The following is a 23344-nucleotide window of genomic DNA, read 5'->3' on the forward strand; positions in this document are numbered from 1 at the left end:
GTTTTCCGATGGTCTTAGGCAACCCCTGTGAACCCCAAAGGGGTCGCGACCCACAGGTTGAGAACCGCTGCTCTATAACCTGGGGCTAGTCCCCCTGCGCTTCCTGCCCAGGGAGGTCCTGTGGGGCATGGACACGATGGTGCATGGTCATTGCTTTGTGAATGGGCGTCCTGAGCAGAGGCCAGAACCCCCATCTGACGGGCACAGGGGCTGGAAGTGCCCGGGGCTGGGATCGCAGACACCTGCGGCGGTGCTTCCATCAGGAGAGAGCCGGGCTTGCCTGCGGAGGTGCTGGCTCTTCATGTTGCCATGTCTGCGAACGGCCAAGGATCCCCTTTTTCTATTTCCCAGGCAATTAGAATTCGTTCATGTGTTTCAGGCTCTCGGAAAGCAAATAAAAATGTCCTTTGGCGTTTATGTTGCCAATTGTCTTTGCAGTTTGGCTTGAATTTTTTTAAAAAACATAATTTTCCACGTAGATATAACTAGGTTCTCAATCTTTTCCATTTTGGCCTCTGGTGTTGGAGAGTTTTGAAAAGGCCTTACTCACCGCTCCATTTTAATCACTTCAGCGGGCGTGTTCAGCCCCGGGGGAGGGGCTGCCGGGGTCCAGGAGGGGCCAGAGCAGGGCGCTGCCCTGGAGGAAGGGGCAGGTGCACGTGGAGAGCTGAGCCCCGGGCCCATGTCCACCCGCTGCTCTGAGCACACCGAGCTCAGCGACCTCACACCCCGCCAGGCAGACCCCACTCTCACTCATTTTTGAGAGGAGGAAACTGAGGCACAGCGAGGCACTGGCCGCAGGTGCCCAGCTGGAAAGTGGCCGAGCTGGGACTGGGCCAGGCCGGGCGGAGGGTGGGCCAGGGCCCGGGCCGGGTGATTGCAGAGTCCGGCCACGGGCGGCGCAGCTCCTCCAGCTGCTCCTCTTCATGGCTCAGCAGCAGGACCCCCCGCAGGCCCCGCCAGGAGCCAGGAGTCCCTCTCAGCCCCGCTCCCCGCCTTCCTTCCCTCCCCTGGTCTTTCTCCAACCCTGACTCCGCCGGCCACCTCCCCCCTGCTCATCCCTGAGTCCTCCCTCCTTCCCCCCTCCCGCCCCCAAGCAGGTCATGCCCAGTCCTCCCTTAAACCACCTCGGATCCACGCCCCTCCCTCCATCTCTGACTAGCCCAGCAACAGCCACATCCGGGCAACTGCAGCCGCCTCCTGCGTGGGTGCTGCTTCCACGGTGCCCACCGCCCCCCGCAACCATCCTCCTCACAGAGGCCGGGGCTCTTCCAGAAACAGTTCCACCGTTTCCTGTTCCACGGGGCACCCTCCCCGTGCACCCAGGAGGAAAGCTAAGATCCCTCCTCCAGATCGGCCTGTGCCCCAGTGGGTGTGGAGTGTCATCTCCCAGCACCCGCATTCCATGGAGGCCATGCTCCTGCCGGCCTGCGCACATGCTCCCCTCTCCCTGACGTCTCTTCCCCGGACTTGGCAGGAGCCTCCCTTCGGCCTCCAAGTCTTGGCGTAAGTGTGGGCTCCTGGGGGGGCCCTCCCAGGCCGAGGGCGCACCCTCACTGCTTCTCCTCTGCTCCTGCCCTCACTGCGGAATGAAGGCTGTCCGCCTGGCAACACGCGGGGTTTGTGTGCGAGCAGATCCCGCGGGAACCTCACCCGGTGGATCTTCTCGCCTCCACGGAGTCCCCGGAGCCCAGGACAGCGCGCATAGTAGGCCCTCAGTAAAGACTTGCTGAGGGAGGATGGCCAGCGCCTGCGGTCAGAGCCGCTATCGCTGTGCCCCCAGATAGGCGGCGGGAGGAGGTGAAAAATAGTACAGAACAAACCGACGAGGCAAACCCGCGGGGGCGGAACCCACCGTTTCCAACAGTAAATTCTTGACCTTTCTGCCTCCCTCTCCACGATGGTCTGTAAAAAGGAAAAAGGGTTTTTTTTTTAAAAAAATCCCCACCAATTACCTCTGCGATGAGACTTAATATACCAAGCTTTTGCCTGGAGCGCATTTTTACAGCCGAGTAATAAACCCCAGAAAAACATGCCTTCCCACAGGCCCGGCCGCCGTCCAGCGGGCCGGGCGGCTGCGGGAGGGGACGTTCCTTTCTTGTCGGAGGAAGAGAGAAAACAGGGGGAAGACGCGGACGAGGTAAATATTTATGGAAAGACGCCGTGTTGTTGATAATCAGGAATCTGGCTTTCCTTCCCGAACCAGGTCTCTATTTGTTTTCTGTTCAGATCACTTTTATGGCACTTGGGTTTTCTGTGCCCTGAAGTGGCTGGGAGCGGGGGAGGGAGGGGGGCAGAGGGCCCCCCGTCTTGGCCCTTTGCCAGCGTGGAGGGTCCCGCAGATTCTCAGAGGCGATGGGTGTGGGCACCCCGGCTTTGATCCTCGCGTTGCCAGAGACGCCTGAAGGAGTCCCTCCAGGAAAGGGAATTATTCCCGTGACAGGAGAACAGGCCTAAACGGAGGGGACTTCGACTCGAAGCCGGCGTCACCCTGATAACAGCCGAGGAAGCCTGGGCAGACGGCACGCCCCTCCAGCCTCAGTGTCCCCTCCTGCGAGTAGGAGGCGAAGGTCGAGGCTGTGATGGTGCCCTGTGACCTCCGCGCCTTACCATCCACCGGCGGTCAGGGAACCAGGGAGAAACGGACACCCAGAGTCTCACCAGGCTGTTGGTGCAGAACAGATACACAATAGCGTTGAGGGAAACGGAGGGATGAAAATAAAAGCCACTGCAGCCCTTTCCTGAAGCGAATGAAAGGCTGTGTCCAGGGAAATCACACCAGCAGAGTCAGTCAGTTCCAGCCAAATGCAACTTTGAGTCGATTTTCTGAAACCTTTTTTTTTTTTAATTATTATTGTAAAAGTCAAGGAACATTCAAGAAGATTTGGAAAACAAACTCACAGAATATCCCACGACCCCGACACCCTAATGATCCTCCGTCTGCATATTTCTTCCTGCCCACGTGTGGCCCGCATTCCCCCTGGAATGGAAACTCGTGGAAAACGGGAGGTCAGCCCCAAACGCGGAGCTGCTGCCCCGCTTTCACGGATTCGTTTACTACATTCACAACCAGGCAGGGAGCTGCCTTCCCCTCCACGCCAACGGGCTTTTGTTTTCTAGTTGTTTTTAAAATATATTTTATTGATTTCAGAGAGGAAGGGGAAGGGAGAGAGATAGAAACATCAATGACGAGAGCGAATCATGGATCAGCTGCCTCCTGCACACCCCACACTGGGGATGGAGCCCGCAACCCTGGCATGTGCCCTGACGGGGAATGGAACCGTGACCTCCAGGTTCATAGGTCGACGCTCAACCACTGGGCCACCATGGCGGGGCTAAATTTATTTTTAATCTAAGAAAAATTATTTCTGTTTTAAAGTGACACCAGCTATCATCAACAAATCAACAAACGACAAGTGCTGGAGAGGATGTGGAGAAAAAGGAACACTTGTGCACTGCTGGTGGGAATGCAGACTGGTGCAGCCACTATGGAAGACAGTATGGAGTTTCCTTAAAAAACTGAAAATGGAACTCCCATTTGACCCTGTGATCCCACTTCTAGGAATATATCCCAAGAAACCAGAAACACCAATCAGAAAGGATATATCCACCCCTATGTTCATAGCAGCACAATTCACCATAGCTAAGATCTGGAAACAGCCTAAGTGTCCATCAGTAGATGAATGGATTAGAAAACTGTGGTACATCTACACGATGGAATACTATGCTGCTGTAAAAAGGAAGGAACTCTTACCATTTGCAACGTCATGGATGGAACTGGAGAGCATTATGCTAAGTGAAATAAGCCAGTCAATAAAGGAAAAATACCACATGATCTCACTCATTCATGGACAATAGAGACCATTATAAACTTTTGAACAATAATAGATACAGAGGCAGAGCTGCCTCAAACAGATTGTCAAACTGCAGCGGGAAGGCCGGGGAGGGTTGGGGGGCAGGAGGTAGGGGGGTAAGAGATCAACTAAAGGATTTGTATGCATGCATATAAGCATAACCAATGGACATAAGACACTGGGTGATAGGGGAGGCTAGGGGACTGTCTAGGGCGGGGGATAAAATGGATACATATGTAATACCCTTTGTAATACTTTAAGCAATAAAAAAAATAAAAAAATAAAAAAAAATAAAGTGACACCATTGGTTGAGAGCTCCCTTGCACCATGAAAATTAACACACACACACACACACACACACACACACACACACACACACCGCAGCCCCCTGCCACGCAACAACCTCTGACAGTCACTGGCGACACTAGGGCCTCAGCAACCTGTCAAGGTGCCTCTTTCTGCACAGCGCATGCCCCGGGGCCTCTGCCTGGCTTCCACTGGTGGTGTCACCTAGGTAACCAAGAGCCAATCCCAGAACCGAAGTGGGGTGGGAGCAGGAAAATAGGTCTCATCACCCCTCCTCCTCTTCAGAGTCAGCTGGTCTAGGTGAGTCACTCAATTGATGGTTTTCAACAACTGTCACCTCCAAGTATTATCTGTGCCCAGAACTGTGACAGGGGCTTGCTGTCCTTCATCACTGACCCTCCCAACAACCCTCTGAGGTCAGCGCTCATGCCACCCCATTCTACAGATGAGGAAACTGAGGTTGGAGAGGTTAAGTGACTTGACCAAGGTCACGGAGCCCATTTCTGTCTGAAAACCTACATTCTTCTCCTGCCCGCCTCCCCGCCCACCCCACTCCGTGCACCCCACTCCGTGCACCCACGTCCCGCACAGAGCTGAGGACCCCCCTCTTCCAAGAGAAAACTGGGTGAACAAGCCGGACCAGGTAACCCATTTCCATTTTCCCCTCACGTTTGACTCCACACCCAGGATTGCTCAACACTTCGATTCGATGCCCTTGAGGCTGGACATCCACGTGACGGCTCACAAGCCACTTAGGAGGCCAGGTAAAGGTCAAAATCTCAGCGCCCCGGCCGAGCTGCCCCACAGTCTGCTCCGTGGAGAACAGGCCTAGTTATACAGTCAGATGGGCCCATTATGGACAGAAACTGACCACACTCTTGGCCATTTAAGGGCTCAGCAAACACGCCGGCTGGCTGGGCCGTCCTGTACTGATGGCAATCTCGGGTTCTCCGGGCCTTGGAGTGCCGCCTCGCTCGCCACGGGGTTGGGGAAACCCTCGGAACAAAGTGGGCCCGTCCCTGGACACTAGGGCTGCCCTGGGGCCTTACAGGTAAGAAAAGGAGTGCGCTGTGCAGTCCGGGGTTGGGAGGAACAGGAGAGAAGGACAGGGCAAGAGGGGGCAGAGGGAGCCGGCACGAACTCCCCAGGGCGTCCCAAGAGCACGAGCCAGAACCTGAACCCGGGCTGAGCAGCCGGGCCAGCCTAGCCCTTTTCTAGAAACCCCAGCCTTTGCTTGGAGTACACCTGCTGCCAGGCGCTGTGTAGGTTAAAAAGCAAGTCAGCGAGGACCAGGGGAGACAGTGCTGCTGACTGTCCTCACACCGATTTGGCTGAGAGGCTGAGGCGGCCCGAGGCTGGCCCTGCCCACAGCGGGCCTGTCCCTCCTGGCCCTGCTCACTCCCCGGCCCTCAGCTCCGAGCCCGCTGCCTCGGCCCAGGGCTCCGGACATGCCAGGCTGTTGCACTGCAGCTTGGGGAGCAGGAGGCGTGGGTGTCTTGTCACCAAGGAGCATGACGAGCTGCAGGGGGAGGGAGCCGCAGGGGGAGGGACCTGAGCCGCAGCAGGCCCTGCCTCTAGCCCCAGGATGCGTTCCCAGCCATCTCTCCTGCTCCCGGACCTGCCTCTCCACCCCTCCCGCCTTCCACTCCCAGCACTGCTCCTCCCTCCACAGAGCCTCGCAGCGGCCTCCTCACGGTCCTACCACTTCCAGAATCCCACCTGCCCCCCACTTTCCATCACGCCCCCCTCCTTCCAGCACGCCTCCACAGGGAGCATCCCAGAGAGTACAGACGCCATTGCTCCCCTGATCAAAACATCAGAAATGCAAGCAGAGTCAGGCTCTCCGTGGCTGGCAGAGCTGGAGGGAGGTGGGGGCGCGGGCATGAGGTGGGTGCTGCTGCTGCAGGGTCACGGGGACAGGGTTTTGCACAAGGACCAGCACTGTTGGTTCAGATAAAAATACGCGCGCTTGTCTCCAGCAATCGGAGTTTTGGGAATGAAACCTAGAAATAAGAGGCGATAGGAAGGTTCGCAAGGATTTTGTTCTCAAGAAGTGTTGGTAGCGGTGAAGCTTGGGGGAGCTGATGTCCGTCATCAGGAAAGCGCTCGCTGAGCTGTAAGCATCAGGGGTTACAGCCAGTGCCTCCCTGAGATGACCACGGTGTGGACAAGGCGGACACTGGCCAGCCCACAGCTGCCCGGGGAAAAGGGGGAGAGACGGAGACAGGCGAAGGGGGAAGGCGAGAGGAACTTGACAGGTACACAGAGTCACACACAGACACCGTCAGTGTCCGCTCTGCTGCACTCATGCAGCTCTTTGGTGATCGTGTACAATGAGAGCACCTAAGGGTGCTCACGAGAGTGCTCATCCCAGTCATGTTTGTGAATCCTAGCCATGTGGATGGCAAAACAGAAAAGAAGGGGGAGATGATGAGTTGCTCGCACATCTGTGATTTGGTTTATTGGTTATGGCGGCTATTAATTGCATTTGAAACTCCCAAAGGAGAGTTTCATAGAAGACACCTAGGCCACTCTGCAGACTGACCCAGCGAAGCCAGAATCCCAGCTTTCAATGCAGAGTCTCCTGATTTTTAAAAAAATATATTATTATTATTGACTAGAGGCCCAGTGCACAAAATTCATGCACGTGGGGGGTGCTCCCTCAGCCCAGCGTGCAACAATGCCAGCGTCCCTCACCCTGGCCTCTGGCCAGAGTTCCCTCCCCTCCCTCTGTGCAGCCGAGGAGCGGACGCTGGGCTCGCATTGCCGGGTCGACGCCACCAGCATCCCGCCCCGGCCAATATGGGTGCCGCCATCTATGTTGCAGAGTGATGGTTAATTTGCATATTACCCTTTTAATAGATAGGATTTCAGAGAGGAAGGGAGAGGGAGAGAGAGACATAGAAACAACCTCGATGAGAGAGAATCATTGATCGGCTGCTTCCTGCAAGCCTCACACTGGGGATCGAGCCCAAAACCCAGGCATGTGCCCTGACTGGGAATCGAACCTTGACCCCCTGGTTCATAGGTCCACACTCAACCACCAAGCCATGCTGGCCGGGCGAGTCTCCTGATTTTTAAATATTGGAAACTTACTCCAATGTGTACTACACTGTCTTCAGGCCAACACTGCGAGCGTGGAGGAGGATAATTCTGCAGGAAGGATCTGACTCGGGCAGCGCCTGTGATGGCTGCTGGAGTAACTGGGCACGTGACAGGGCCACCCTCCCACTAGAGCGAGGACTGGAGGGCAGGACCTGCCTGGGCAGCACATGCTCTGGGTGGACAGTGACCAGCCCACAGCTGCCGGGGGACAAGGGGGAGAGAGGGGGAAAGGGGGAGAAATAGGAAAAAGGGGGAGAGGTGGGGAAAATGGGGAGAAATGGAGGAAGACGAAGAGGGAGGCCAGCGGAAGAAGAAAAGGACAGATCATGCAACATGTTTGACCCTTTTGAAGAGAATGAACGAAGCCATTTTCTGCTCCCTTGAGGCTCACAGGCGTTGATTTTGCCGACAGAGCCTAGCTATGTGCCGGGAGTCTCCCAGGTCCTCCAGGGCGGGGCGCGTGCATGTGAGATGCTGGAGGTGAGCTCTTCAACAAGGGACGGATTTGCAGTGACTGCTGAGCTGGCAGGTGGCCACGTGCAGGGGCAGAGCTGCTGCTCTGACAAGCTCTGCACCCCTTGTCTATTACCCACACCCCCCCGGGCGGGCCCTCTCCCTATCACAGCGCAGTCCTGCAAACCCAGAGGCTGGCAGGGTCCCTGCCCCGCCGCTTTACGGATAAGGGGTCCAAGGTCCAGAGAGGGGCAGTGACCGGCCTGAGGCAGCCCAGCAAGGAGGCGGGAGCGGGATTCCAGGCGGAGTCTGCGCTGCCGGGAGTGCAGTGTTGTCTGCGGTCAATCGGCTCCGGAGTCCCAGGCTCACACCATTGTCCGCTTGTGGAGGAACAGTCCTCAGGATGGCGGGCCTTATCCTAGCAACGCGCTGGTATTAATAACTAATGTGTAACTTCAAAGAAACCCTCGCTTTAAAACAGAGCTCACGCCACAGCGCTCTTTATCGGGCGGAGGGGGGGGGGGGGGGGTGGCCTCTGAGAGTAGGTGGCGGGGATGCCAGGTCAGGGTGACCTGCTGGCTGGACGCTGCTGCCCGCGGGTCAGCCATCCTTGGCCGGCGTTGAGTTGTACCAGCCAGGCTCCGGAGTGTAATGGGAGGGTTCACAGGTGGCTGAAATGATAACTTCCTGGTCACGTGCCTCAGTGTGACTTCGCGCCCAGGCCTGGACCTACCCTGGTTTCAGCAGGAAGGCCTGTGCCACCTTCCAGTGGAGCTCCCTGTGCTGCCAGGGCCTGTGCCACCGCCCCCCCACCCCCACCCCAAGCTCCCTGTGCTGCCCAGAGGCGCCCAGGATCTTAGCAAGCAGATTTCCATAAGCCTCTTTGCACTGGTCCACCCAGCAGTGTTCGCGCTAATTGTCTCATTAACAATTATCCACCAGGTGCCTCCCAGGCCTGCACCTGCTGAGTCAGACTCCACTCGACACAGGAGGCAGCACCAGGGACAGGCGGGGACTCACGACTCAGCACATTCTAGGTCCACAGTCTCCCTCAATCCCACTCTCAGGTGGGGGGAAGGAGGCGCTGCTCAGGGAAGTGGGAGCGCGCCCCGGGGTGCACACCTGGCCCAGGATGAGACTGGGGTGCTCACCAGCCCCCCGCCTCCTGTGACCCGTCCACCCTCTGCCTTCCTGGAGCCTCGGTCAGCAGTGGGCAGACGTGGGAGCAGACTGAAGTTTGCTCACTCACCCTTTCTGATGGGACCACAGAAGTAGGAGAGACATGTATGCAAGGACACTCCCCACCCCCCCATTTGGCCAGGGAGGGACAGAAGGGACGCTGAGAAGGGAAGGGCCTGCGTGGGGTCCCCCAGCGAGCGAGCGAGTGACATGTGGGGTCAGGCCTTGCTTCTCAGCTGTGGCCCAGGTTTTTCTCCTCCCTCCCCACGAAGACCACAGAGCCACCTGCAGGCGTCTGAGCTGTGGGAAGGTGGGGACACGGAGGAGAGCCTGTTCCATCAAAGCCACAGTCACAGGCTGTCCGGGCAGGGACAGTGCTGCCACTCTGAGGCAGGCAGGCCCCACTCGCGGCCTAATTCGTCCTCCTACTCCAGGGATAGAGGGGGAGCGGGGCCGGGATGGCCTCTGCACACACACAGTGAAAAGAGAAATCCATTTCCTGGGTGTCCCGTGGCTGAGACTCAGGCCCCTGCAGGGCGTGGGGGTAATAACAGCACCACCACGGGGGGGGGGGGGGGGGAACGGTTCAATGCCAGCCCTGCCATGGACCAGGACAAGGCCTGCCAGCAGCAGGCACCCAGGGCTGTGAGGAAGGGGGTCTGCTTATATTTCCTAAACACATTTAGCTCGTTTTTTCTATAAACACAGGAAACCTGGGAGATGCAGCAAAACCAGGACGTTCCTGAGTGAGGGGAGCGGATAGCGGTGAAGCAGGTGGAGAGGAGAGAGGACCCTCAGGCCCAGAGGGTGGACACGGAGGGGGGTGGGGGTGGGGGTGGGGGTGGAGGGAGGGGGACATGCAGGCAAACCCGCTGGGGTTGGAGGCAGCCCCCCGGGGGTCAAATGCCACCTGGGTCACTTAGATGCTGCATGACCTTGGGCCGGCGACCCCCCATCTCCCCCCCCCCCCCCCCCCCCCCCCCGCCGCCTGTCTCCCTCTGTGCAGTGTCATGGTTGTGGGGAGTGTGAAGGTAACTGAAAGCCCAGGGAGGTAGGAGTCTGGGGCAACAGGAGCGCGGGTCTTCCTTGTGGACAGACTTAGAAGCCGGCCCCTCCCCGCGAGAATCCCGCCTGACTGTTAGGCGCAGAGACCCCCTCACAGGTCAGGGCGCATCGGGTCCCTGGGGAGGCAGCCTTTGGCGGAGGCCCCGCGGTCTCCCCTTGGTCTTGCATTGTCCCTTCTCCATCCTGACTCATCCGTTTACTCAGCCAATGTTTACTGAGCCCCTCACTGGGCCTGGCCTCTTCTAGACGCGGTTCTGTGGGCGCAGGACAAGCCTCAGCCCTGAGTGGGGTGGGGTGGGGTGGGGTGGGGTGGGGGGAGGCCAGGTCTCCACACCAGAGGGTCCCCGAGCTGGAGGCGCGGGGTGTCTGAGGGGCAGAAGCAAAGTGCTCACGGACTGACTCCCTCTGCGACTTCGCACCAATGGCCCCCCTCTCTGAGCTGACGTTACCTCCTGGGGGGAATGGGATGATGGACTGGGGTAGCGGCAGGGAGGACGGGAGAGCAGACCTATCCGCCGCCCCGTGTGAGCGCTGGGCAAGGCTGTGCAGGCCTGCCCCCCTAGTGGCGCAGTTTTGGGGTCACTGCCGGGTGCGTCTTCCTGCCCTTGGGGACCCGGCCACCTCCCAGGGCTGGCTGGGGCCTGGGCCCGCCTCTCCCCACGCCCCTCCCCTCCATCCCCCCTCCCCCCACCCCAGCTCCAGTGCCCCAATCCCTCCCCTAGAAAGGACTAACAAAATTCAGAATAATTGCTTCTAATTGTCTTCATCCTCCAGGTAAGCAAACCTGGCTCCTCCCTCGCAGGCCTGGGGGCAGGGCCCTGGAAGAGAGCCTGTTTTCCTTCAAGAAAAACATAATCATGCCCCTTAGGCCGCTCCCCAAGTTTCCTTTCTCCCTCTGCCCCGCCCAGGGGGCTGCATTTTGATGATGAAACCATTTGGAGGCCACCAAGTAAGAGAGAGTCCAGATTCCTGCTCAACCAAGGCCTCCACTATCCAGGGCCCGGGCTCCACAGCCCGCCTGCAGTTGGGAGAAGGGAGATGGCAGCGCCCCTGGCTGTGAGCGGTTCCAGGTCCCCGTCCACCTGCACAACTGCGGCCTCGGGCAAGATACGTCCATTTCAGAATCAGACCCTGATGGGAATTCCTGCCAGGTATTTACTAGGTGATACCTCTTATCAGGTCTGAAGCTGCAGCTTTCTCCTCCGAAGGAAAAGCCACGCCGAGGCCTCAGACCCGGGGCTGCTTGAGGATGGAGAGGGTGCTGACAGTTACCGACCCCCATGCAAACCTCCCCTTGCCCAGCCCAGCCCAGCCCAGCCCAGCCCAGCACGGGAGGTTGTCCTGGTTCTACAGGGGGACACACTGACCAGGGCTGAGGGTCAGTATGGGGCGGGACCTGTGACAGGCAGGGCGCAGTCCCCTGGCTGGCTGCAGCCACCAGCCTCCTGGACACACTCTCTCAGGGCCCTTTGAGCCTCTCTGCACAAATCAGAGCCGGGCCCGGCTAATGGGAACTCCTCTGGGTGGGGGAGGGGGGGAGGACCTGAGCGGCCAGCAAGCTGTGCCCAGAGGCTGGGATCAGTAGATACTCCCTGCTGTCCCCTCAATGGACAGAACTGCCCATCTGCTTCCTTCCCAAGCGGTGGGTAGTTACTCCCACTTTACAGAGTTAAAAAGGTTACAGTCTCGTGCCACAAACTGTCCAATGTTGGGTCATTGGACCCCGGAAATGCGTGGTGCCAGGTGGGTCTATTGAAAAGGGAGGGAAGAGTAATATCAATGACGATGTAAGAAATGATGATGCTATGAAACTTGTACTGGACGCCAGGCATGTTCACACTGCAGGTAAGGGAACCCCTGCAGACAGCGAAGGACCGCCTGCCCAGAGCCCCACAGGAAGTAAGGGCCTCAGCCGGGTCTCTGGTCTCGGGCTGCACAGCTGCAGGAGCTGGTCTGTGACAGCCACCCTGGGGCGGGCTACTGTGCCACGTGGGCCACTCATCCCTGTTCAGTAGCGCTCACCAGCCACACCGCAGACCAGGCATGACTGGGCCCGTTTTGTGAAAAGGCTCAGTGGCACCCCCCCCCCCCACACACACACCCAGTGCAGGGAGGGTGGCAAACGGTAGGGAGTGGGCTGGACTTGAATACAGAACCGCAGGAGGAGAACTGGGAGCCTTCCCTCCTGAGCCCTGTGCTCCAGGCTTCAGACTGGCACGCGCCCACCCATTTCTTCTCCCTCATCCCCCTCCCTCCCTCCCCAGGATGTCCTGGTCCCGAGCTTCTTCCAGGGGACCATGCCGGGTAGGCGCGCCCCACCGCAGCTCCCAGGCAGCCTCTCTCTAGTCGGCGCCTCGGAATAGCTCATCTGTAAAACGGGAGCCAATGAAGGCCCAGGCGAGGCGGCCTGTGCACCCTGCGCGCTTTGGTGAAGGCCCCGTCTGCAGTCCTGACCTCAGCGGGCAGGCGGGGCCGTAAAAAACCTTTTGATCGTCCAGAACCTCACAAGCAAGGGATGCATCCCCCAGAGAACCCCAGGCAGGACCTGCTGCTTGTTTTCTCCCGGTCAGCTCCCTAACTCCGAAAGGGACCTCGCAAACGCCTGCAAGCAGGCCCGCCCCGCCGGGCTCTGACCCTCCCAGTCCTGGTCTTCACACACAGGTAAGAAAAATGAGCTCAGAGAGGGGCAGCCTTTAGCCCGAGGTCACACAGCGAAGGGATGGGTTTGGGGGCGGGGGTGGCTGTGCCGTGGCATTCCAGGCAGGCGTTGGCGCCCGCTAGTCTGCCCGCTTCTGATACCCGGGTTCGAGAGGATAGGCCGCTAACGAGCGGCCCATTAGGAGGAATTGTCACTCCTGTGGGACCGAGGTTGTCCCATTAGGGCGAATTGTCATTCCTCCCGGAGCGAGGTTGTCCCGGCTCCGTGCAGGCTGAGTGCCGGGCCGAGAGCAATTAACGCGGCTCCGGAGCGGGCAGCCGCCTCTGCCCGGGGCAGCCGGGGCGGGGCGGGGCGGGGGCGGGGCGCCCGGCGCGGCTGGAGCCGGTCACCCGGCGCAGCCCCTTCCCCGGAGCCCGCCTTTCATCTCCCCGCGCCTGGCGCCTGCCCGCAGCCCAGGCCCGTCTACGGCCCCCTCCCTCGCCCCTCCCCCGCCCCCTCCCAGCCGCGGGGACCCGGCGCTCCGTCCGGGCGCTGCTAACGCTGCGGTCCGCGTGCGTCCTCCACGGTTTGCAGGCGAGTTTTCGCCCGGGACTCGCGGTGCGCGTGCCCGCTGCTCCACACGGGGCCCCGGCGCGTGCAAACTGCCCAGGGGCGCGGAACGTGGAGGCTGCGGATGTGCGCGCCGGGGCCTGGGCCGCGCCCGGCCATCCCCGGGTCCCCCACTTCTTACCTGCGTCACCCGGGGCTGCACACTCGGTGCGTCCTAACCTTGGGCTTTCCACCTGGGACATGGAGAAAATAACCCCGCCCCGAACGGTGTGTTAGGACAGATGAGATGCGGGGGACCGGTCCAGGCACTAACGCACCCTGGAGCGCTGAGGCTCGGTGTGACTGAGCTCCCGCTGGGAGCCCACCTTCCGGCCTACGAGTATGTCACCTTAGGGAGTGCCCCCTAAGAGCCAAAGCCTGCCCTCCGCTACGGGCTGCACCGACTCCGCTGAGGGACGGACGTCCCCAGCCGCCCCCGGTTCTCAGCCCGGGAGGTTTTACAAAGAAGCCACAGTGAGCTGCACGCAGGCGGCGGTGCGCCTGGTTTTGGAGAGCTGGCCGAGAGAAAGCAGTGGATAGATTGTTACCGCTTTGGATATACAATGTTTTCTACTGATTCCCCTACACCTTTCTGTAGCCTATTGAATGTAATCACCATAAGAACCGTCTCAGGTAGGGCTTCTCTCTTACTTCAGGGACTAGGAAGCAGGCTGAGGGGAGCGGGGCAGAGTGAGGTGCCCAAGGTCCCGGCCAGGGCGCCGGGAAAACGCAGCCTCCGCAGGAGTGCCAGACAGCGCTCTTCCAAAAGGGTTCCCCCTGTGCTGAAGTCCCACTCTTTTCCCAGCAGAAGTGAGTCCCTTTCCTGAATGTCCCCACCCAGCAGGGCGCTGGGGAGGGAGCTGCAGAAGACTCGTGGGCAGGCTAGTTGCCCCCTGGGCATCTCTCCTATTCACAGGCAGCTTGGCACCCTGGCTTCCAGCACCAGGAGTTTGTTTGTTTGTTTTGTTTTGTTTTCATCTCTACCATTTTCCTATTTCTGGCCTCATGCATTTCTTTTCCTGTCTGGACACCAGGAGGAGAACATGGCTTCCCCTTTTCCTGAAAAGTTCATCCATCAAAATAAAAGGGCTCCAGCACTGTGGCTTTTTATTTCAATTTCACAGGAATGAGCCTGGGAAATGGATAAATATGAACAAGGAGTTTGCAGAGCTAGAAAGCGGTGGCTGGGTACAGCCCAACTGACAGGCGGAGCCTTTGGTGCACTGTGGCACCTGGGGGCTCAACGAATTTCAGGTTTGCTTCCAAGACATGCAGCCTGCACCGGGCAGGGCGCCTCTCTTGGAGGCACAGGTCGTCATCTGGCTTTACCTGTCCGGTATCTGAGATGCATATCAAGCCAACCATCATCAGATGTGACTCAGGGGGAAATGCACACGTCCCCAGATAGCTCTCATAGTTGTTGTTGTTTAACTTTCTCTGATTTTCTACTTTGTTGAAGAAAAAAAAGAGAAAAGAATGTGCTTGTTCCCCGTGGAGGGGGAGGAGCAGAGGGTTTAGAAGGCCGTGGTTAGGACTTCTTCAGTCTTTAAGTTTCCAGGACAGTTTCTAATCTGGCCGAATTAGCCGGCCATGCAGGCTGTTTTTCTCCTTGGAGATTCAGATAATGCCTGTTTGCCTCCCCTACCCAGCAGTTTCACTCCAGGCTGGGGGGGGGGGGGCGGGGGGGAGGGTGTGGGACGGGGGAGGAAGCAGGGCATCAGAGAGGTGCTCTGGCAGTGGGTCTGGGGGTCAAGTTTCTAAGACTTGAAGTGCTAGGAGCCTCCAAGCCTTGGCTATTTCAGTACCACAAACAATGTCCCTTCCTTACAAGGCTCTGGTAACTGGTGCTGTGTGCACGGCCCTGAGCTGGGGGACTTCTATTTCCCTCCTCACTTGCAGAAAAAATGGTTCCGATTCAGGGAAAAGCAGCTGCCGCCCAGGAGTCATTGGAGTCTTGGCCCAGCGGCCTGCGGCCTGCAGACATCGCAGGCCTCTGTGCAGTGAAGCTCGCTCTCCCCTTCCCTGGGCGGAGAAGCAGAGGCAGTCGTCAGTAAGGCTTGAGATGGAATTACCCAGGTACAATTGGGCGTGGGATGAGATCTCTCTCTCTCTTTCTCTCTTTTCCTTCCTTCCTTTTAAAACCAGGTGTAATGTATGAAAATGTGCTTCCCCAAAAGGTCCAGAGGCCTGGGGTGTGCAACCTGGGAACCCTGAGTCTCTGAGACTCGCAGGAGAGAGGAAGGCATTAGATCGTATCGTGCCTGTTCTTCCCTTGTCCTCCTCCAAGGCAAACGCTGGCACCCAAACGCACAGGACAAACACAGGCCCAGACAAACGCAGGAACACAGAATGCGCCTGGGCCGGAGGAAAAGCCCGCAGGAGCCGCCAGCAAGGGGGTTTAGGGAAAAGGAACCCCAGGGACTCCAAGAGTGCACTGGTTTCCTCCTCGCGTGGAAGACACGGGGAGCACTGTCTTCGTTTGTCCAGTCGGGACTGTGCGGGAGAGGGCAGCCCCTGACCCCCTCCGGGGCTCTCTGTGGCCTTTCCTCTGCCAGGCGCTCAGGTAACAGCGGGCGCCCACTGGCACTCACTGAGAGCGAACTCCTCCTCGGAGCGCCCCGATTGCTGCTCCCTTTCGCTCCGGGGGGCTGGCCCGGTTCAGTGCCGACCCCTAGAGTTGCGCAGGTAGCCCAGCTTTGGCGCATAGTAGGCGCTTCCTACATGTTTTTGCAATATTAGCTGCAGACTTGAAACGTGTTCCAGCGGCGTGGGGAGTGGTGGTGGTGGGGGGGTGTGATACAGACCCGGGGCGCCTTTTCAAAAGAGGGGTCAAAAGAGAGAAGAAATGGGACTCGGAGAACTTCCTCTTTAAATAATCGGCCTTAATTACGCCTTGGACTTTTCAGCTTTGGCGTGATTATAACCCTTGAGGGATCGCCTAATAACAACTCTGCTGACTGCTCCTGTAATTAACTCCTAATTTATTTCAAACAGGGGGGAGGGGAGAAAGGACCAGCCTCTGCCGCCAGAGCCAATGGGAGGCGCGCGTTCGTGACGTCAACGCCAGGGCCGGCGCGGATTGGCGGGCCCGAGTCTCCCACTTCCCCTTGGAGGAAAGGCTCGGCTCCCGGCGCGCCCCTCCCGTCTCCCCCCCAAAAAGTTTGAGTCGCCGCTGCCGGGCTGCCAGCCGAGTCGCGCGCCGGGATCTACGTGGGGCAGAGAAGTCATGGCTTCTCCGTCCAAAGGCAAGGACCTGTTTTCGTCGGATGAGGAGGGCCCGGCGCTAGGGGCCGGGCCGGGCCCGGGGCCTGGGGGCGCCGAGGGGGCGGCGGAGGAGCGCCGCGTCAAGGTCTCCAGCCTGCCCTTCAGCGTGGAGGCGCTCATGTCGGACAAGAAGCCGCCCAAGGAGGCGTCCCCGCGGCCCGCCGAGAGCGCCTCCGCCGCGGCCACCCTGCGGCCGCTGCTGCTGCCGGGACACGGCGCCCGCGAAGCGCACAGCCCCGGGTCGCTGGTCAAGCCCTTCGAGACCGCCTCGGTCAAGTCGGAAAACTCCGAAGACGGAGCGGCGTGGATGCAGGAGCCCGGCAGATACTCGCCGCCGCCGAGTGAGTGCGCGCCCGGGCGGGGACGCCGGGTGCTGGAGGGAGCCGGGGCGGGTTTCCAGGCAGGGGGTTCGGAGAGCCCCCGGCACCGTGCGCCCCGGAGAGCAGGCGCAGCTGGTTCGGGCCCCGGGTATCCCCCGAGTTCCGCGCGCCGGCTGCATCCTGGACACCCGTGGGCACTGGCGCAGCGCGTGGCCCGGGTCCCCTCGCAGTGCAGAGGGCCGCGCGCAGCTGCGGACTCGCTGGTCCGGGGCGGGCGAACCCCCGCTGGGTTTGCGGGTCGCCCTCCTTGGGTTTCTCTAGCCCCCGGCCCTGCGCTTCGGCCACTTCGCTTATTTTGTTTCGCTGCCACCAGGGTCTGGGGAGTGAAGGGGGGTGTGAAGTTCACAGCCCCTCGGGGTGTGCCCTCCTTTTAACGGTGAGCCAGCTGAAATCTAGCCCGATATTGGGTGGACAACCTGATCTCCCCTGGGTCCCGCGGGCGTCGAAGCAGCACCCCGCGAAGGGAAGGCGGCAGAGGCTGATGCGGGGCTGATGTGCCCGCCGCCGGCACCTCGCCGAGGAAGTCCCGAGCTTCGCTGGGAGCGGGCCCGGGCTGAAGCGAGGGGTGCCCCGCTGGGCTCAGCGATCATGAAAGGCTTCCCTGGGCGCCGAGCTCAGCAGACCCCAGTCATCGCTGGAGCCCCGAGGCGCAGGCAGAGGCGGGACCTGGGGCTGCCCCCTTTCTGAGACACCCAGGCTTTATTTTAAGAAGACTGACTGGACTGGCAGTGGCCGAAGTGGGCCGGGGCCCTGGTGTCCGAGCCAGGCTGCTCTGGGGTGCCCTGGCCCCAGACCTTGGATCCTTCTCCCCAGAGGGACCCAGCAGAGGTCCTCACACCCGCACCCCGCTTCCTGCAATGAGGCGGGCGGGCGGGGAGTTGGCCCAGGAGAGGGGTGACGCCTTCAGCTTCAGCATCCATGTTGGGGCCCTGGGGCCTTCTGCAGGTTGGAAGTCATTCCCCACAACTTTTATGTGTCTCTCTCTGGGCCTTTAAGAGCTCTCTGCCCGCTGTACCTCTGGGAAAGGTGGGCAAGAGGGGGCGTGTGGAGGGGCTTTGTATGCAAAGTCAGGAGACGCCTCTCTCTCCACTGCCGCCCGTCAGCCCTGGAGGCTGGAGGTGCACAGCATTTTGTGAACAAAACCGGGCCATCTACCCGGCGTCGGAGGCTGTCCCCGCCGGCGTCTCTCTCCACCCTGGTAGAAACTCCAAAAGATTCAAAGGGCGTGGAGATTAAGGACTCAAAGAATTTAAATACAAGTTTGCTCAGTGCTTTATAGCACTTTTAACCATGTTATCTTATCTGATCTCTGTGGCCAGAGCCGGCCTCCTGGGAACAGATGAGGACTTTGCAGCCGAGTTCAGAGGATTCAACACACCCAGCTTGGGCGCCACCGAATGACGGGGCTCCTCTGGACATTCTAAAATGCCTTGCCCGGAACCCCACTGCGTGATCAGTATTGCTTACCCATTTTATTGATGGGGAAGTAGAGGCTCGGGAACTTTAAGGGGCTTCATACGTTTGACAACTATTGAGCGCCCCACGGGTTCCTAGGCCTGGGCCGATATGCCCGGCGGCACAGGCAGCTTCGGGCCTTCCAGGGAGACATGTCCAGAGGTCAGAAGTCCCACTTCCTCAGGCCTCCAGGTTCTGGGACGGCCATTCCCCCACTGACCTCGGTAAACAACCCCACCACAAAGCGTAACCCAGCTTCCCTGCTGAGTGAGGCCGCCTTGGGCCCTGGAGCTGACCTTCCCATAAGAAAAGCTGGAGATTCCGAGAAAGGACTTCATTTTAAAACAAAAAGTGGGTTATCGGTGCTTGGGGCCTGCAGAGGCCACCGGAGTGCGGGAGTAGGAGCCAGGTCCCGGGAGCTCCTGGGGAGGGAGCCTGGGGCGGGAGGGAGCCACCCGCCCGGGCCTGGTTTTGTTATTCAGAGGAAGTGGGATAAATGCTGTTTTGCTTTGTATAATCGCATCCTTCCTCTGCCTGGTTTAAAATGGGGGGGTGGGGTGGGAGGAGGAGTGGGGGCCGAGAGGAAGCGTCCCAACTTTTCGGCTTTGATGCCCGTGTGCGATCCCGTCTCCCGGATTTCATAACTCACATGCAGCCCCCAGGAGGGACCCTGCCGGGAACTGGAGTTGCTGTCCCACTTAGCGCAGGATCCCCCTGAGACGCCGGGAGCTGGGGACCCGAACCCCCGCCGCCAGGCCCCCCGGAGCCCGAGCCCGGCCATTCGCGAGGCTGAGGACGTCCGGGTCCTGGAGGCGCCGATGGTGTGGTTAGGGTTATTTGTAAGTTAAGGAGCGGGTGCCCTGGTTCACTTAGGGATTAGCGTTTGCAGAAGGTAGTCTCTGTGGTCCTTCTCGCCCACCCCTCCCAGAACGCTGGCTTTCTGGTTGGTTGCCGAACCCACTACCTCTTTCTGTCAGTCACTTAACGTGATGGTTGGTCATGTCACCGGGGACAGGTCCACTGCTTGCTGGAAGCAGTGGCTGGGCTGGGACCTGTGCTGTGTCACCCTCCCGTACGAAGTGTAAACTCTTGGGCCACCAAAGTAACAAAACAAGAAATGCGACATTCTCCCCCTGAGTCCTTGCAGTTATTGTAACTGCGGCTCCACTTGGAAAATTAGCATAGCTCGTAAAAGCCAAATGCAGCCAGTTAATTGTTTAGCAACCTGCCCCCCCCAGCGCCTCCCCCTCCCCCTTCCCCTCCCCTCGAGGAAGGAAGCCCTAAGTGAGCTGATGCCCTGGGACTGCGAGGTGCCCGGCCAGTCCCGTGGCTTGTCATGAGTCCAGTGAGGCACGGAGTCGGATGCTGCTGGCGTACCTTCATTTGGCTTGTTATTGCCTCTCTCCGAACCCTGGCGACAAACGAAGCATTTACACGTTGGCCCCACACCATGGCATAATGGGCCGGATGACTAAGATGTCATCACATGCTCTCCATCCCCAGGCAGGGCGGCCTGATTTCCCCTGACATTTATGGGCGAGCTAATTTTTCTCTCCTTCTTGGTACAGTTTATATCCCAGAAGCACCCGGCCAAAAGCTCAGCCCACATCTGTAAAGTGATGTTCAAGTTTTATCATCTGTAGACGGGATGGAATGACAGCTGTGGCGGTTTACTGCTGGGGCTGCTCCCCCCCCCCCTCCTCCTCGCAAGATGCTATTAATGTACCACAGACCCTGTCTGCAGGGTTACCCTCCGCCAGTGTGCGGATACAGCCCAACGCGACCGCGTCGGGGCAGAGAGGGAGCCGCCCGCCTTTAGAAGACCCTTCTCATTTTCTTTCCCATCTGCGATTTTGTCAGCATCCGCGGGAAGTGAGGACTATTCGGAATCCATTCCCCCATATTATTGATTTCTGGTTTTAGAGCAAGAGAAGAAGAGGGAGGGAGAGAGAGAAACATTGATGTGTTGTTCCACTTATTTGTGCATTCATTGGTTAATTCTTGTATGTGCCCTGACCAGGGGTCCAACCCAAACCTTGGCTTTTCAGGAAGATGCTCTAACCAACTGAACTACCCCCCCACCCCCGCCCCATTTTAACGAGGAGAAATTAAGCTCAGAAGAGATGGGGTTTTGATCTTAGGAACCAACCACTTGACTCCCTTGACTTAGGAGAGGTCTGTTCTCAGGAGTTCTATTTCCATTGCTCTAAGGCTGTTTATTTCCCATAAGGTTCTGTTACACCATTAAATTCCCACACGTTTTAGCAAAAGCCTCAATTTTTTTTAAAAGCCTCAATTTTTTAAGATGAAGTAATTTATCTATTTAAATATCAATTTTTTAAAATGAAGTAATTTATCTATTTAAATATGGCCCTCCATCCTACTCCCCCCACCCACACCTGGCTCTGACAAAGGTGTCTGGAAGATGAAGAGGGGGCCCTGGCCTTGCTAACCGCTCCCTCTCTGCCCCCAGGACACCTGAGCCCCACCACCTGCACCCTGCGCAAGCACAAGACCAACCGGAAGCCGCGCACGCCCTTCACCACGTCCCAGCTACTGGCGCTGGAGCGCAAGTTCCGGCAGAAGCAGTACCTCTCCATCGCCGAGCGCGCCGAGTTCTCCAGCTCGCTGAACCTCACAGAGACCCAGGTCAAAATCTGGTTCCAGAACCGGAGGGCCAAGGCGAAAAGACTGCAGGAGGCCGAACTGGAAAAGCTGAAAATGGCCGCGAAGCCCATGCTGCCCTCCGGCTTCAGCCTCCCTTTCCCCATCAACTCGCCGCTGCAGGCAGCCTCCCTCTACGGGGCGTCCTACCCTTTCCATAGACCTGTGCTCCCCATCCCGCCCGTGGGACTCTACGCCACTCCTGTGGGGTATGGCATGTACCATCTCTCCTAAGGACCACTGCCCGCGGACTCCGGGACGGCACGAGGCGTGTTCCATGGGTCCCCCGCCCTCGCCAGGAAGCGCCCGGCTCTGCCAACCTCACACGCACCACCCCGAGCAGCCAGGCTGGCGGGCCGCCGCCACCGCATTCGTCCTGGGGGCTGGAGACCCCAAGCTCCGTGTTCTTGGTGTCATTTCCCAGACACCCCCTTCTCCTCACAAAGATTGGCTCTGATGGTTTTTATATATAAATATATATCACGAAACAGAACGCATTTTTATACAGCAGACGTCAAAATCCAAGTTATTTTGAAAGGCGAAATTTATATATATACCTTTTTATATCTATCACCCTAACAGACTGCTGACGTTGATTTGTGTGGGTTTTTTTTTTCTTCTTAGAGGGGGAGACCAATTGTTTTCTAAAATTGCTGAAATGTAGTGATTTGGGTGGGATGATTGGCTTTTGCTTAAGGAAAACAGATATTAGAATTAGACACAAAGTGCATAGGCCACCCATAGGGAGACATTCCTCCGGGTGACAGGCACAGGCCAGGCACAGGCCACGGTACAGTCTTCCATGCACTCAACTAATTAGAGGCTACACATTGGGCCCTGTTTGCCCCCCTGCACATTGCCATATTGTTACCAGTTAAACGTTTCCTTTTTTTTTTTGTAAGATCAATAAAAGGGGGCTGAGAAGACTGAGCCAGTCTCGGGGTAACGTGGGAAATGGAAGTACTTCCCTCCAGGCTGTTGCTTAACTCCATTTCAGATCATTGTCCGGAGGAATTGATGGTTTCTGTGAAATGCTCTGGGTCAGTCCTCACACGTTGCAAAAGTGATGGGGGAGGGAGGGGTGTAGTTAATTCTCTGCTTAAATAAATGTCTTGTAACCATTACCTATATGCTACATATTCCTGGACAATGAGTAGATCCAGAAAGAAAGAAAAATCCTGCTTTCTCTGTGTGTGTACCTATTGTATGTGCTAAACGTATTAGGAAAATTTATATCCTTTTTTAACATGTTGGGGGCCGAGGGAGAAGCCATGTTTTGACTTGCTAAGAACCCTGGTATTTCATCTTCCCATCCATCTCCCCGCCCCACCTTCCCCCAACCAGTATACTTCATCCCTTTGAAAGGGTGTCTTGTATAATTTTATATATTTTATTGAAGAGTTATTTCTTATCTCTTATTCCGAATTAAATTAAACATTTGTTTTATTGCAGTAAAGTTTGTCCCAATTTAATTATTTCAAGAGGCAATCTCTCTCTGGGTTCTTCGTTGGGCTTTGCTCAAAAAATGCCACCCAAATGGGGGGAGGAAGGCTGCTGATTTTTATTATTTTAATGCGAATCAATCAGGAGTTTTGGCCAGATTCAGCGGGGAGGGGTGGGGGGCGGTCCATTGAAAACAGCAAAATCCTTTGAAATATTTCCCCTGCAGCTTGGGTTACTCTTGGAAAAGAAGTGGAGTTTTGGAAACTCCAGTGAAAGATGAGCTTGGGAGAAAGGAGCAGGGTGAGGGGCGGCCAGCACGGGAGCGCTCTAGATGGTCAAGGGGAAATCTTGAACTTGAAATTTACCATCGATCAAAACAGCAGCAAATTGGCTCTGAGGGAAGAGCCCATGGCTCCTGGCAAATGGGGGTGGTGACTGGTCTCTGTGGAGGGTCTCACAGAGGCCCCCTTCCCCATTCCAGCCTCTTCCCCGACTAATCCTCTCCGGGCGTTTGAGGGGGACTGGCTCATTGGAGTCCCCTTCCTTTGCAGCCTCCGCTGGATACAGAAAGGGGGTCAGGCCTGGGCCTGAGGCATCCCTATGCAAACAAGTGGCTAGTGGGCAGAGGGCTGAGGGGAGGGCACCGTCAAGGCCACTTTCCAATGCACCAGTGAGTGAGGAGGCTGCGGTGCCTCACCTCCCCGGGCCTGACCAGAAGCTCCTGGGAACCCAGGAGGTGGGAGGCCGGCACCTGGCCCTAGGGGACCGGTGCTTTGGCCCGCATTTTCTTGCTGATGGCCTCAAGCCTCAGGCCTCACAGCCCTGCACCAGGTGCCCGAACCGGCTCCGCTCCTGCTCGTTCCTGGCAGAGCCCACGGAAGTGCCCAAACCTTCCCAACTGTGCCGCCTCGCCCTCTGGCCGGCCTCCC

At 58.2% G+C, this 23344-nt stretch overlaps 1 protein-coding gene across 1 annotated transcript; it reads left to right on the forward strand.

The window, feature by feature from the left end:
- The first annotated feature begins 16327 nt into the window (after positions 1-16327).
- Positions 16328-22428, forward strand: MSX2 (msh homeobox 2). Its single transcript, XM_059699228.1, has 2 exons — positions 16328-16814; positions 20782-22428. Exons 1-2 carry the CDS (start codon positions 16436-16438, stop codon positions 21204-21206), a joined length of 804 nt encoding a protein of 267 aa, XP_059555211.1. The 5' UTR covers positions 16328-16435; the 3' UTR covers positions 21207-22428.
- Positions 22429-23344: the final 916 nt, after the last annotated feature.

This window comes from Myotis daubentonii, chromosome 5 (genome assembly GCF_963259705.1).
Source record: "Myotis daubentonii chromosome 5, mMyoDau2.1, whole genome shotgun sequence".
Lineage (NCBI taxonomy): Eukaryota > Metazoa > Chordata > Mammalia > Chiroptera > Vespertilionidae > Myotis > Myotis daubentonii.

Coding starts and splice junctions, on each gene's coding strand:
- MSX2 (XM_059699228.1), top strand. CDS start 16,436: ATGGCTTCTCCGTCCAAAGGCAAGGACCTGTTTTCGTCGGATGAGGAG. Junction 16,815..20,781: donor CAGATACTCGCCGCCGCCGA/GTGAGTGCGCGC, acceptor CTCTGCCCCCAG/GACACCTGAGCCCCACCACC.